Raw genomic sequence first — 14,033 nt, forward strand, 5'->3', positions numbered from 1 at the left:
TGAAAATTATTATATTATATGTACATACAATTTTTATTATTAATTAATTACTTTAATACATAATGTATCACACAGTATGAACTATGAATGACAACTGTAAAATTCAACCTTCTAAACCCGTAAAAATCATTTGAAGAGAAAGTTTATAATTTGATTCGATAAATCTATGATAATCTAAATATATTATGGAGTTTTCAATTGCACTATGTAGTATTAAGACTACAAAGCAATGAAGCGTAACAATCATCTGCACATGCTCACAAAGCATTATGTGATTTATTTGGATCTATATGGTATACATAGAGTTGACCTCTTTCTTTTACAGATCCGTGGAATCACTCACTCCATAATTCCCGGAAGCTGTGACCCCCTGAAAGACGAGCAATGTTATTGTTATAACATGGTTAAATTCTCATTAAAATACAAAAATACCTATATACTATACTTCCCATATTTCCCAAAAAAGTCCTTATTCAACTCCCATATTTTATATTTATACATCCCATATCCTTCTCATATTTTAAACATATCCAAATATAAACTTCAATATAATTATTTTTCACTTCCCACATTCTATACTTCCTATAATCTATACTTCCCATCTACTTCCCATATTCTATACTTCCCATCTACTTCCTATATTCTATACTTCCCACATTCTATACTTCCCACATTCTATACTTCCTATATTCTTTACTTCTCATATTCTATACTTCCCATCTACTTCCTATATTATATACTTCCCACATTCTACACTTCCCACATTCTATACTTCCTATATTCTTTACTTCACATATTCTATACTTCCCATCTACTTCCTATATTCTATACTTTCCACATTCTACTCTTTCCACATTCTATATTTCCCATATTTTATACTTCCCATATTCTATACTTCCCATCTACTTCCTATATTCTATACTTTTCACATTCTACTCTTTCCACATTCTATATTTCCCATATTTTATACTTCCTATATTCTATACTTCCCATCTACTTCCTATATTCTATACTTCCCATATTCTATACTTCCCATCAACTTCCTATATTCTATACTTCCCATCTACTTCCTATATTCTATACTTCTCATCTAATTCCTATATTCTATATTTCCTATATTCTTTACTTCCCATATTCTATATTTCCCATATTTTATACTTCCCACATTCTATACTTCCTATATTATATTACTTCCCATATTCTTTCTGTACTTCCCACATTCTATACTTCTATATTATTTTTGTACTTTCCAATTTGTTTCTATATCTCCCACATTCTGTACTTCCTATATTCTATACTTCCTAATTTCTTTCTATACTTCCTATTTTCTTTCTATACTTCCCATATTCTATACTTCCTATTTTCTCTCTATACATCCCACATGGATACACCAAGAACAATTGTCATACAACTAAAAATTAAAATTCTTGAATCTTGTACTACAATATTACCCAAAAATATTTCGAGATAAAACTTAAACACCAAGCAAAAACATCAACAACTACAGCACAATACCATTACATTAATTTGTTCTACATATTATAAAAAAGATACAATGACGAGGAGACTATAAGACGATGGAGATAAGATTTTGATGATTCGTTGTATCATCATTTGAAATGTGAATCAGCATATGATCGGCTTTAGGGAAATCTTGACAATGCCTGGAGTATTTTCATAAAACCTAGTAAAACAACAAAATAATTAATATTAATGCAATAATGAACAAAACAAGAATTAATAAACAAATCAGCTAAACAATAAATATCAATTAATTTATGTTCTAAACAATATTATGGTTTTTTTATCTTTTCATTCAAATATATTTGGAAAACTGCATTCCTAAGAATTGAACAGCAGTTACAGTTACTTCATGGCAACAGAAACAAAGTATAAACATATATGTGCATCTGCATTTTGCTTTAAGAACCAGAGGTCACATTTATCAAACTTGCTTAGCAAAACAATCATTTTGACTTTCTTTAAGATGATTTTGGTTAAGTCACTTTTCAAAATAACTTTAACAAGTGTGCATATTTGTTTGTGCTAATCTTAGATAAAAGTCCATTTCTTAGGATAAAAAGAACTGGTATGATAAAAAAAAAGCATAATTTTTCACTTAAAAAATATTTAATTATCTTTACACTTAAGTGAAAAGATTACTAAAAGTCAGACATGGAGAAAGAAAACTTACTGATAATTGTGTTTTTTGAGATGTTCTTGGACAGCTTGTCTAATTCTAGCAATACCTTGAGGGCTGTTCTTGCCTCTCCCTGTTATCACAGACAAGTGGAGAGTCTTTGGCTTTTGTTCCATCACCTTCAGTTCTTGCTTCTTTTTCAACAAAGCTTCCTGCAACACATTGATGGCTTCATCAACGTGAAAATGATGCAAGTCTAGAATGTTCGACTTCAAATAATTCTTATTTCTGAGTTAAGTGGAGAAATAAAAATAAAATCATATTAAAAATGGCATGTACCGATTTCTTAAATAGAGTTATTCACAGTGTTTGCAAAGTAGGTGAAATATATCAATGCAACACAAATATATAAACTGAAAGACACACAAAATATGATGAAGTAAACAACTTTTTTATTAAATATGCAATATATTTTGTAATAGATAACATAACAAAAAATATGCAGAAAATAATGTAAACATATGTCGTAGACAAAACAAATATATACATTAAGAAAACATTGGGTACTAAGTATAGGCCAAAATATTTTTTTAGTTTATTTAGGTGACCAACTAACTTGGTCTACCTTTCAATCAGTATAGATATTTCATAGAAACATGGTTCTGGAGTATGATAAAAACAATGTGATATAGAGTTGGTTATAACTACACTTTATGCTACAAAAAATGTGATGTGCCTGTATCACTACCATATTTGGGCACATCACCCTTTTTTGTCAAATTAGTTTGATAGTCTAGAGATTCTAAGTAAAAAAAAAAATGAAAACTCACAAAGTCTGATGAATTCTGTTAGCTGCATCTTGATTTGCCTCTTTGATTTTCTCCTTATGTTCACGACCCTTCATTAAAAGAAGACCAACATTAAATTTTTGTTTTGACAAAGCTATACTATACACAGAAACATATTTGATCAAAGTGGTGACAATTTTTAAAAGGAAGATGCGTTAACTAACCTTTTCGGCATAATAGGAAGCAAGTTGTCCCTGTCCTTTCTGGTGTGCCTCAGACGCTTTTTGTAAACATTCAGCCTGGAGTTGCCTGTGCAGAATCGCATTCACACGGAAATCAACATACTCTGCATCGTCCGGGTAATCAATATCTAACTCTTCATTCTATTTATGTAAATAAAAATTGATTTATAAAACATTGTTAAAATTATCTTGGTATTATGTATATAAACAATACAATAACAATATTAAAACATTAAAAATGCAATTTCGTTATTGATTGATAACTATTGGCTTATATTGTGTAAAAAACTATAATCAATTTTTCTTCAAGTATTCTCAATGTACTTTAGAACGTCAAAGTAGGGCAAAACATCTGACCAATTATATTCAACTAATGAAAGCAGTTGAGTAACGTAGAGGTCTGATGTACCTGGTTTAGGGACGCTAAGTGGCCTTCCAACACTGGAAGCCTCGGCCGCCTTTTTCAACATATTTTAATGCCTTATTTCTCCTCTTGTACTGCTCAGGGCCTCTATAAGCTCCGGGGCCCCTGGGTTTAGCCAGTAAGCGCTCATAGCTGTTACGCCACTGAATTAAAGTAACTACTGTAAGTATTATAAATTTATTGATTTTACTGTGTCAAGTTGATGGTCAACCGTGTCAGAGGTCGTCTTCTGGATATCTTCTTCCGCCTGAAGCAGCAGCTGTCTCTCAAGCTCTTCTCTTGCTTTGGCAGAGAGAACAATGTGGATTGGTTCAGGATGCAAGTTGTACGAGCTCTCAATATTACGAATGGTATTACTAAGATTGTACCTATAAATTAAAATATAACTTAAAATAATATTCAAATGTATTTTAATTTACAGTATGACTTTATTCTGGGAAAAGTAAAGATTAGGACACTACTCCAAGGATTGAAGGGTTCAATTACTAAGTATCCAATTAAAAGTTAAAATTGTCATGTGTTACTCCACATGATGTAAACAACAAGTTGAACTGCTGTTGACAAAAATAACAAGATTCCCACTGTAGCACAAAAAACCTCTCAACACTTACTGGCTAGCAGAGAAGAGGTTCTCTAAAACATCTTTATCAATTTTTGGAAATCTTTTGAACAGCATGTCTCTTTTAATTTTTGTAGCAAGGAACGATTCATCTGGTAGTGGCTGAAACTGAAAAGAAAAGTATGATGTCAGTTGTCACCAAGTATTAATGTATACATCAATCAATTGATCCATCAATCAATTGATCCATCAATCAATTGATCCATCAATCAATTAATCCATCAATCAATTGATCCATCAATCAATTGATCCATCAATCAATTGATCCATCAATCAATTGATCCATCAATCAATTAATCCATTAATCAATCAATTCTTCAATCTTTCAATCAATCCATGCACCAATCAATCACAGTCAATCCATCAATTAATCCATCAATCAAATCAATCCATCAACCAATCAAACCATCAACCTATCCATCAATCTGTTAATCAATAATTCACTCCATTAATCACTCCATCAATCAATCAATCCATCAATCAATCAATCCATTAATCAATTAATCCATCAATCAAATCAATCCATCAACCAATCAAACCATCAACCAATCCATCAATCCGTTAATCAATAATTCACTCCATTAATCATTCCATCAATCAATCAATCAATCAATTAATCCACCAATCAATCAATTAATCTACCAATCAATCAACATCAAGTTAATACAGTATACATACAAGATCGTTCACTAGTTGTAGATTTCTTTCTTGATCCATAATCTCTCTTAGACCAATCTCCTCACTGCCTTCCTTCAAACCAGGTTGGTGGTAACTGGCCGTGCCATCCGGCATAATGTCCACCATGTTGGCCTGATAGTTGTGACCGCTTCTTAACCATGGTCGGCGCTTCAACGTGGTCAGCTTTGCTTCTTGCACCTCTTTCATGTGGAGGTAGTCTTCTTCTTGTTGTAACTTCTTCGCAAAATCTTCGTCTAAAAGAGTTTTGAAAAATTAGAATTACTACCAACAGGGTCGGTCGCAGAACTATTTTAAGGGGGTTGCCCAAGAGTCCTCAGAGGGCCGTAGATACGGAGTATTTGCGCCACAGGCCCCCCACGGTATATGGTTGTAAATTATTACTATTGATATTGCAACTCTACCTGCTTTTAACTTTCCAATGTTGGTAGATCTGTTCTCAGCTAAATATTTGTTCTTTAATGTTTCCAGCCACGCGTTGTAGATCCTTGATGCAAGGTCATGTTGTACAGCTACTTGTAGGTCTTCCGCAGCCGCCAGTCCTAAAATAGTCCGAAATTAAACAATTCTCAAATTCATTTAGTCAAGATTTTAGAAACTAAAGCATATAAAGCAAGCCACGGTGACAATCTCAACTCAAACAGCATGTTTCTGAATGTGGTATTTCACTCTAGAATGGTTAGTAGTGGTGTAACGCTATGAGCGCTCACTGGGACCCAGAGCTTAAGGGGCCCAGAGCAGTTCAATGCAACTACCCAGATTAGGATTGCTAATCCAGGGGCCTTTGCCCACTATATTACGCCACTGGTCAGTACCCACTCTATTTTTAAGACACTATAATTTATAGGATATTCTAATATATGTGTACAAGTTAGAACAGTTAAAAGGGTCTTTCACACCTGTCCTGGCAATGCTTTGTTTTCTAGATGCTCCACGCAGAAATCGATATGCACATGACACAACAATGAAAAATTGATGTGCGCTTTGATTTGCCGTGCCAGAACAGGTGATAAAGACCTTTTAGCCAAGTTGATTGTAAAACAATTTTAGTAAAACAACTTTAATAGGAATATTATTTTACCTAAATCTGCATATGATCCGTCTCCAAATCGCTCATGTAATTTCCTTAAAAACGATGCATCTAGTTGTAAAACAAGAAGTCTTTCCACTTCTGGGTTAGTGTCTTTAGCAATATTTAAATTATCTTGCACTTGTGAAGCCTTTGATGCAATATCCAAATCAGTGGCGGTGTCAGAAGGAATACAAGGATTCGCAGCAGAGCTTTCCTCTTGTAAAGCTGTCGCTCTTTCCTTAGAAGGTTCTGTCAACAAGCTATTGCCAGCAGATGTCGTTTGCTGTGCAGGGCTACTATTCGGTTGACATAAGTTCGAGTCTAATAGAATTTCGCTAGCCCATTGGGTGTTGTTATCACACTGCTCAAGAACGTGCAGAAGATCTTCTTTAGGGACAGAAGGAAAACAATTTAGAAATGTTTTGATTTCTTCATCATAATAATCATCAGTCTCAAAGTCCAAGGTCATTGAACCTTTATCTAGCATCGCTATTAAAGGAATGCCTGGTGCCGAGTCGCAACACTCACTTGGAATAAAATTGGAACGAACAGCGGTTAAAACAGTCACATTCTGAAGTGAATCTATATCTTGAAGTCCAGCTTCGATTCTCTGCAATAAAGCAAAGTCTATTGGATACACATTTACTGCAGCAGCTTTTCGAGTTACTGCAGCAACTTTGTGATTTGATTCTAATTGGTTCACATCATCGAAAAATATGTCTGGTTCACCCTCAAACGAATCTCCATGTATGTTTCTGTCGATTTCGTCATCATCACTTATTTCTATTTTATCTTCTTTGATAAGAGAATGAATACGTTTCTTATTACTAATTCTCTTGGTTTCTGAACTAGTTGCTTGGGGAAGTGGTCTATCAGGGGGCACTTTCTTAATCTTCACCTCTGACCTTTGATCTACGGAACTTTCCTCCGTAGTGTTAAAATCAGCGTAGATGACAGGTGAAACAACGTTCCCCAATTTACGAACATGTGTTAAGCGCTGTTGAGCTGTTGACATTTGACCTCTCTGTGCCTCGGGTTTGTTGACATCGTTTTCCTGCTTACAACCATTTTTTATTTGGTTGTGTTCAGTCCGTTTGTTCAAACCTTTTTGATCACAATTGTCATTATTTGCGTTGTTCTCGGCTACGGTTCGTGTATTGTTACTTTTTACAATCATTTCTGAATCACTTTTCCATCCCATAACTTTTTCTACTGTCATTTCTGGATCATAAATGTCAAGTAATGATATTATTTTTTCTTTTGGAACCCCATGAACACATCGCCTGTTAAAAAAAAACATATAAAATATAATGCAAATAAAAATTAATTTATAGATACACTTATAAATTAATTTTAAAAATTAAAAATTCTTTAATTAATTAAATTTACGAAATTGCTCCTAGAAACCACTAAGATTCAGTCATTTCCAGATGAAGACTTGTTGACAGCAAGCTGAAATGTCATATTTACTTACAGGTTTAATGTAAAGAATGGTATACAAATGATTACGATAAATAAATACTTTTAAAGATGTATTGTCCCCCTGAAAAAATATTTTTTTACATTTTTTTGTTGAATATGCCATTTTAATGTCACATAATGGTTATTCACCTTGATCAAAAATTGGACTGAAAAAAAAAAATGATTTACCTGAAAAAACTGTAATTTAAAGCAAAAAATAGTCAAATTGGCTGCCAGCCAATGGTTTTTTGGTTGAATATAACCGTTTACGTTGTCATTTTATAACTGAAAACATTTTTTCAGGGTTTTTTTTCCACAGTGATTAACTTTGCTAAAACAACAAAATGGCCTATTCAATGATTTTATTGATCTTCATTTTTTTATGTTTTGGGGGACAATACATCTTTAAAGCAAACAAATATAAATCAATAACTATTATATAGTCTTACTTTGCCAACTGATTTGGATTACGTTTCCATGGCGTATCTGGTGTTCTTATCACAACATAATAATTCATCTTTTTTGCCTTTTAAAAGAATAAAAAATACAAATGATGTGATTTCATTCTAAGCTTCCATAAAAAGTCAGAATACATCCAATAGATTAACAAATAAACTTTCAATCTACAATTTTTTTTATTAAAAAGCAATTTAAAATTAACGTTTAAACGTGACAAAATGACTAAAGTATTGAAAGAGGACATGTTATGGTTTACATCGTCCTGGTCACATTAACTGGTCCCTAATTAGAATTAATTAAGATAAGGGTTAGCTACACATTATGGGTTGTTATTGGGTCATAGCAAAGTTCTCCTTTATTATGATTTAAATATTTATTTTTATGACGTAAGGCATACTGTTTTATCATGTATTGTATGTATAACATGTAACAGGCTGAAAAGTGAAAGAATAGATACAATAGAACTCCTCCTTTTGCAGTCCTATTATTGACTAGACACTTTCCTATGAAACAAACGAGAGGAAATGTAAGTTTTAACACTAGGTGTAATCCCTAGCTTTAACACTACAGTCAATTCCTATTCAAGAGACACCCCTATTAAGTGGACACTTTGTATAGTCCCAAAGGTGTCCCCTTAATAGGGATTCTACACATAACAATAAACTCCATTTTGAAAAATTGTAAAACATACATATTGCTTGTACACACTATTAGATCTTTTTAGCTTGTTCATTGTACATTGTTAATGCTTACTGACCTTGTAAATCATTTGTAAAATCATTATGTGGAGAAGTAGTTAAGTTCTTAGAATGCCTTTGTATGCATTAGTTCATAGTAATTGCTAATGCAGGATGCAAATAAGAGATTTCAATCATGAATTCATATAACACATAATGTTTAAACCATAGAACTCTAATAAACCGTTTGGATGGCAATAACCAATTTATTATACTATGGCTCAAACATTTACCCTCTAGCGATTGGTTGAAATAATAATCTACTATTCAAACATGGAGAACTTACCATGTCTATGTATGGCCTCATTTCATGTTTTTGTATGTGTGTATTATCAACTATCACAGGAGTTATTCCTTTCTCTAAAGCCTCATGGACTGAAATAGAAAATTGAATACAATTACTGTAAGCCCTGTCTACACTATTAAATTTTATGTGACAAAAAATGTGATGTGCCCATATATGGACATGATGATGTCATATCACTACTATATTTGTGCATATTACTACCATATTTGGGCACATCATGCTTTATTTGTCAAACTAGTTTGATAGTGTAGACAGAGCTTTGGAATACAATGATAAACTTGAATGCTGAATTATCAAATATTTGTTTCGTTTATTTATCATATGCATCCAACAGCGAGCACAAACTCACAAATTACAGGATTGATAAACACTTTAATAATTTATCGTGCTTATAAACTAAGTCTTATTTGAGGCTTAGGGAGTAGAGTTGAAAGAGTCGTTAGTTACAACCCTGCCACTAGGTCAGGATTGAACCCCGGACCATGGGAATGGAAGGCAAGCATGTTAACCACCATGCTACAACTCCACTTTATTTCTTTGATGAGCATAAAATAAATACAATAAATTAAAACAAAAACAACAAAGAGATAAAAAAATGCTGGGCAGATAAATAAGAATGAGAAAAAGCTGCCTAACCGAGATTCAAACTCGGAACCTTCTACTTGATAATATGCAGGTGCCCTACCATTAGATCACTGAAGCTTTTATTGGACAGTTAATTCAATCAGATAGCGACGCTTTAACACCGTCAGTATATGAAATTTTAGAATATTGTTTGAGTTGTACAAACCTCTTTTCTGGTTCCATTCATGTGCTTTTGTTAACAGCTCTCTTTTATACTCGTAATCTCCATTACGTTTCATGAAATAATCATCTGTACTGTAAATGACTCCCTCTCTCTGCAACTTCCTAAAAAGTTAAGCAACTCAAGATTAATTGGCAGGCATAGGTGATCTACGGGGTGAGGGGTACCCCTAAATTTGGAAAATTATAATGCAAAATGTAGGACATTAGGAAGTTCAGAACTTCATTACACCTTTTACCTCTCCCTCACCACCAAAAAAAAACTTCCACCCCTATTTCAAAACCCTGGATCTGTTGCTGGCAGGGGTGTAGGCCTTTTTCAGTATTTATAATAATATAAATAATACTAATTTGTAATGCGCCAATTCCAGCAGTAAGTGATCAAAGGTATGAGAGAGCTCAATTTGAAAGAAAAAGATGAGTTTTCAAGGCAGATTTAAAGGCGGTAGTAGAAGAACATTAATTTCCATTGACAATAATACAAATTATCATTATAATTTACCTGGCTAATGTAGTCTTTCCAGATCCTGGAAGGCCTCTCATCAAGCATAACACTTTACCATCTGGTAATCTTTCTGGTTCTTCAGGACCAGTCATTTCCGTCTTCTTCTGAGCTTTGTAAATTGTGCTTCGAATCTTCGGCCAGATTGGCACATCACCGACATTCACTGGTTTTGGTATCATTGACTCCTCTTTAGATGATATCTTGGATGGGGCATTGTCGATTATCACAGATGTTCTATCACTGTCATTTTCATCAATGCTTTCTTTACTTGACTGACCTTTTGGTTCTGAATCCTTCTTCTTACTTTTATTCTTTCTTTTCTTCTTCTTAGTACCTGGACCGGCAGTTGTTGGTCTGCGGCTCAAAACTGGACTACCAAGATGACTATTCGGTGGTGTAGCATTTGATTGCATGTAATGGTCAGGACTGACCGGTTGTACAGGTAGTAAAACATAAGGAACAGTACTTACTAGTACATACTTGCTTGCTTCATGCCCATTAGGCTGTTGAAAAGCTAACTTTCCACCAGAAGATGGCACTATCAACTGAACCATACCTCTAGTGTTCTTACTAGCCTGTTCTTGCATCATCGGTTTGGAGAATTCTAAATCACCACTAATGCTATCTGAATCTTCCAGTTTCGGTTCAGGAGTTGTTGTCGTTCTTGGTACAAACTCTTTAGCTCCAGCATTTAGCTGCGAAAGACTCATTCTTGCTTCGTGCAAAGCTTCTTCTTGTTTGTCAATAAATATCTGTTTTGGCATTTCAACCTTCTCATCATCAAAACGCTTGCCAAAGTTGGACATTTTGTGATTCTCAACGCTCAGGATTTTTCTGGAGCCGAGAATAGAATCAAATTCGTCATCTTCCTCATCCTCATTATCTTTTATATTTGTAGTTGAATTAATTTCATTGAGCAAGACATCCATGTCAGCATCCTCTGTCATGGCATTAACTCCGTCAGAAAGTTCATCTTCTTCTGGAATAACTTTTACCATTGTTTTATCAGGAACATCAAGAGAAATGTTCTCGCATTCCATTGTAGGAAGGTAGTTAGCTCTTTCTTTGATGGATGTTAGCATCGGATTGCACAAAGTAGCTGGAAGAGATTTTCGTCTTTTCTCAGATTGCTGCTCTGGTCGAAGGTTATTTGAGGTTATTTCATGAGATTTTGCTTTCTTCTTCAACCTTGGTGGCACTTGATACTTTTCATGATAAGTTTTCTTTTTTCCAGCAACTTTAGAGTCTGACTTTGCTTGATGTGGTGATTTAGGTTGAAGTGGTGATTTAGGTTGATGTGGTGATTTAGGTAGTCCTTTTGGAGATCTTGGTCCAGACTTTGGAGACCTGGAGACATTTTGTTCCATTTTCGGAGATTTTGGACTTAAACTTAAAGGCTTCTCAATGTGAAATGTGTCCATACGTGGAATGTTGATTGGTTGTGACATTAATTGTCTGAACTGCTCTGTTTTGTCTAATTCCTCCACAATTGGTTGCTGTATCGGACTTGTATCGATAGCGGTGTTCGAGAGTAAAGGTCGTGGCATGTCAGTTGATGGGTAATTAAACCCAGGAAAGTCAACCGGCGTAAGTAAAGGAGCACACCCAACAGATTCCGACCTCTCATGACGCATACCATTGCTGTCATATTCTGAATGTGGTAAAGAGGAAAACAACGGAGGAACAGTCACTCTTGTATTAACAGGGCTTTCATTGATGACCTTTGACCTTTCAAATCCAACCGGCTTATTTCCAACTGGATTGCCAAATGTGTTGAGGCTATTCCTCATCATTCCAGACGATAGGAATGGATCATCGGAATATTCCATTCCGTCCTCCTTGATTTGCGAGACCAAAGACGGACGGACTGAGTCAGACATTGCAATAAGAGCATCAAGAGTTGGTTCAACTAAATTAAAAGCAAAAATTAATTAATCAACAAAATTGTATAAAATTATATTAATGAATAAAAATGACATTTTCTATATATATGACAAAATTCAATATAGAGTAGAATGACATGACATGTAAAACATGTGCACAGACTGGATGAAAAATGACATACTATGAGTTATAAGCTCTGTCTATACTATCAAACAAAATGTGCTCTTTACATTATATGGACATGATGATGTCATGCCACTATCATATTTTTCAAACTATTTGTGTGCCATGTTGGACACTGTCATCCCCAGTTGTCAATAAAGAAATAATAATACTGTAATAGACAGAGATTTAGAAGTTAGTAAGTGCAATTTCCAAAAAAATATTAAAACATTCAATAATTCAAAAACTTTAACCAACAGAAGGCTTTCAAATGAAGTGTTCAATTTAAGTCCGCTGGGCATTAAAACCCACAGCGGACCTGTAAAACATCCTAGTAACTGGCCAGTCAATTTTTCAGACAATTTTATATACGAGTTTAAAAATATTGAATGATGGCCAGTAAACCAGTTTTGTTAATGGCTGTGTTGCCAGAACCTTAATAATATGGATGACCTTTGAATGGCAATGTACAATTGATTTACATCAGGCTGTGAAATGTAGAATGACCACCAAAATTAAAAATTAAAAATATTGATACTGTACAAATTGGTTAACAAGAAAAACAACACCATTACATTTCCATAAAATACACACATGAAGACATAAAATGTGTAATTACTGGTCTGATTCACTGTACTGGTAAAATTATTAACATCAACAAAACAAATATTTACAAACAAACTGACATTGTCATTGTGAATGAATGATTCAATAGGCCTAGACAATTGTCTGCAAAACACAACAAATGATTCTCGATTTTGTCAGACGAAATGTACATCACCTTTCCCATCATTATTTAGGTACAATAATTCTACTACTTCTGGTGTTATCGACTCCTTGAACATTTCTTGCAGTTGACTTAATTGAGCCGCGTCAAGATCATTACCGCAGGCATCTTGATCTGCCATCAACATGGAGCTAGGCCTAGGCCTATCCTTCTGTGTCGGGCTTCCGGGTAGCGCACGACCTCGGCGATGGTTTTTCTTTCTTGGCATTGCAAATTGGGTACATCGTTTTGCCGTTATTTGTTGATAAACTCCTTATTTTCTATGTTTGCATTAAAGGAAACATAACACATAATAAACATAATAACAATACATTTCTTTAAAATGATAAACTTACATAGAAGCAGCGTTTATGTTCGTCTTTCAGTTTGTAAACATTTCGCTACAATTTACGTTTCGTCCACAAAAAACATGGTGGAACAATTGTTAGAACGCCCTCTCTAATACAGGTCCGATGATCCGTCGTGCTAAAAGTTGATGAACATTATAAACACTCGAAAGAAATAAAATACAAGATTTTCAGCTCCAGGAAAACACAGTTTAATTATTCATTTACATGAAGGCCTAGTTAATACAAAAAATACCTATATGTTTGTTGATATGCTTGCAAAATGAGCGCAAAGTTAGGCTGGCAACGTGGAACACAAAAATCAAAAAGTGTTTAATCCTTTTATACCGGATACTTAAAACCGTCTGAAACCGGATTAAATAGGACCCTGTTACTTTTGCGGTTGCAGTGTCGTAGCCTATGTATCAATATAAAAGGAAATATTCATTTTTCCGTCGAAAATGAAACAGTTTAAACTTGTTGTTTTTCATGGCTTTTAGAACAATTTCCGCGTGCTATAAGAACTTATCAGGACGTGTGCGGTTTCAATACACGCCTACCTAATAAACCAACGCAATAAAAAAACAACTTGCCTTGCCTAAACCAGTCATTTCACTCTT

General features: G+C 34.2%; 1 protein-coding gene across 3 annotated transcripts; it reads right to left on the reverse strand.

Moving 5' to 3' along the window:
* Positions 1-603: 603 nt before the first annotated feature.
* LOC144843033 (NEDD4-binding protein 2-like) lies at positions 604-13,479 on the reverse strand. 3 transcript variants are annotated; one of them, XR_013612216.1, is made up of 15 exons: positions 13,082-13,403; positions 10,252-12,163; positions 9,736-9,854; positions 8,925-9,013; positions 7,892-7,968; positions 5,991-7,264; positions 5,314-5,451; positions 4,892-5,145; positions 4,206-4,321; positions 3,785-3,962; positions 3,153-3,311; positions 2,971-3,038; positions 2,195-2,428; positions 946-1,684; positions 604-902 (listed from the first exon to the last, which is right to left on the reverse strand). XR_013612216.1 is itself a non-coding variant. In XM_078699682.1 (14 exons), the coding sequence occupies exons 2-14, from the start codon at positions 12,132-12,134 to the stop codon at positions 1,627-1,629; spliced, it is 4,647 nt and encodes a 1,548-aa protein (XP_078555808.1). In that variant the 5' UTR covers positions 12,135-12,163; positions 13,423-13,479; the 3' UTR covers positions 604-1,626. The 3 variants fall into 3 exon arrangements, 2 of the variants coding, with proteins under 2 accessions (XP_078555808.1, XP_078555807.1); XM_078699682.1 differs by lacking the exon at positions 13,082-13,403 and adding an exon at positions 13,423-13,479 and having other exon boundaries at positions 604-1,684; XM_078699681.1 differs by having other exon boundaries at positions 604-1,684.
* Between the last annotated feature and the right edge of the window lie 554 nt (positions 13,480-14,033).

The sequence above is a fragment of the Antedon bifida genome, chromosome 5 (assembly GCF_963402885.1).
Source record: "Antedon bifida chromosome 5, ecAntBifi1.1, whole genome shotgun sequence".
NCBI lineage: Eukaryota > Metazoa > Echinodermata > Crinoidea > Comatulida > Antedonidae > Antedon > Antedon bifida.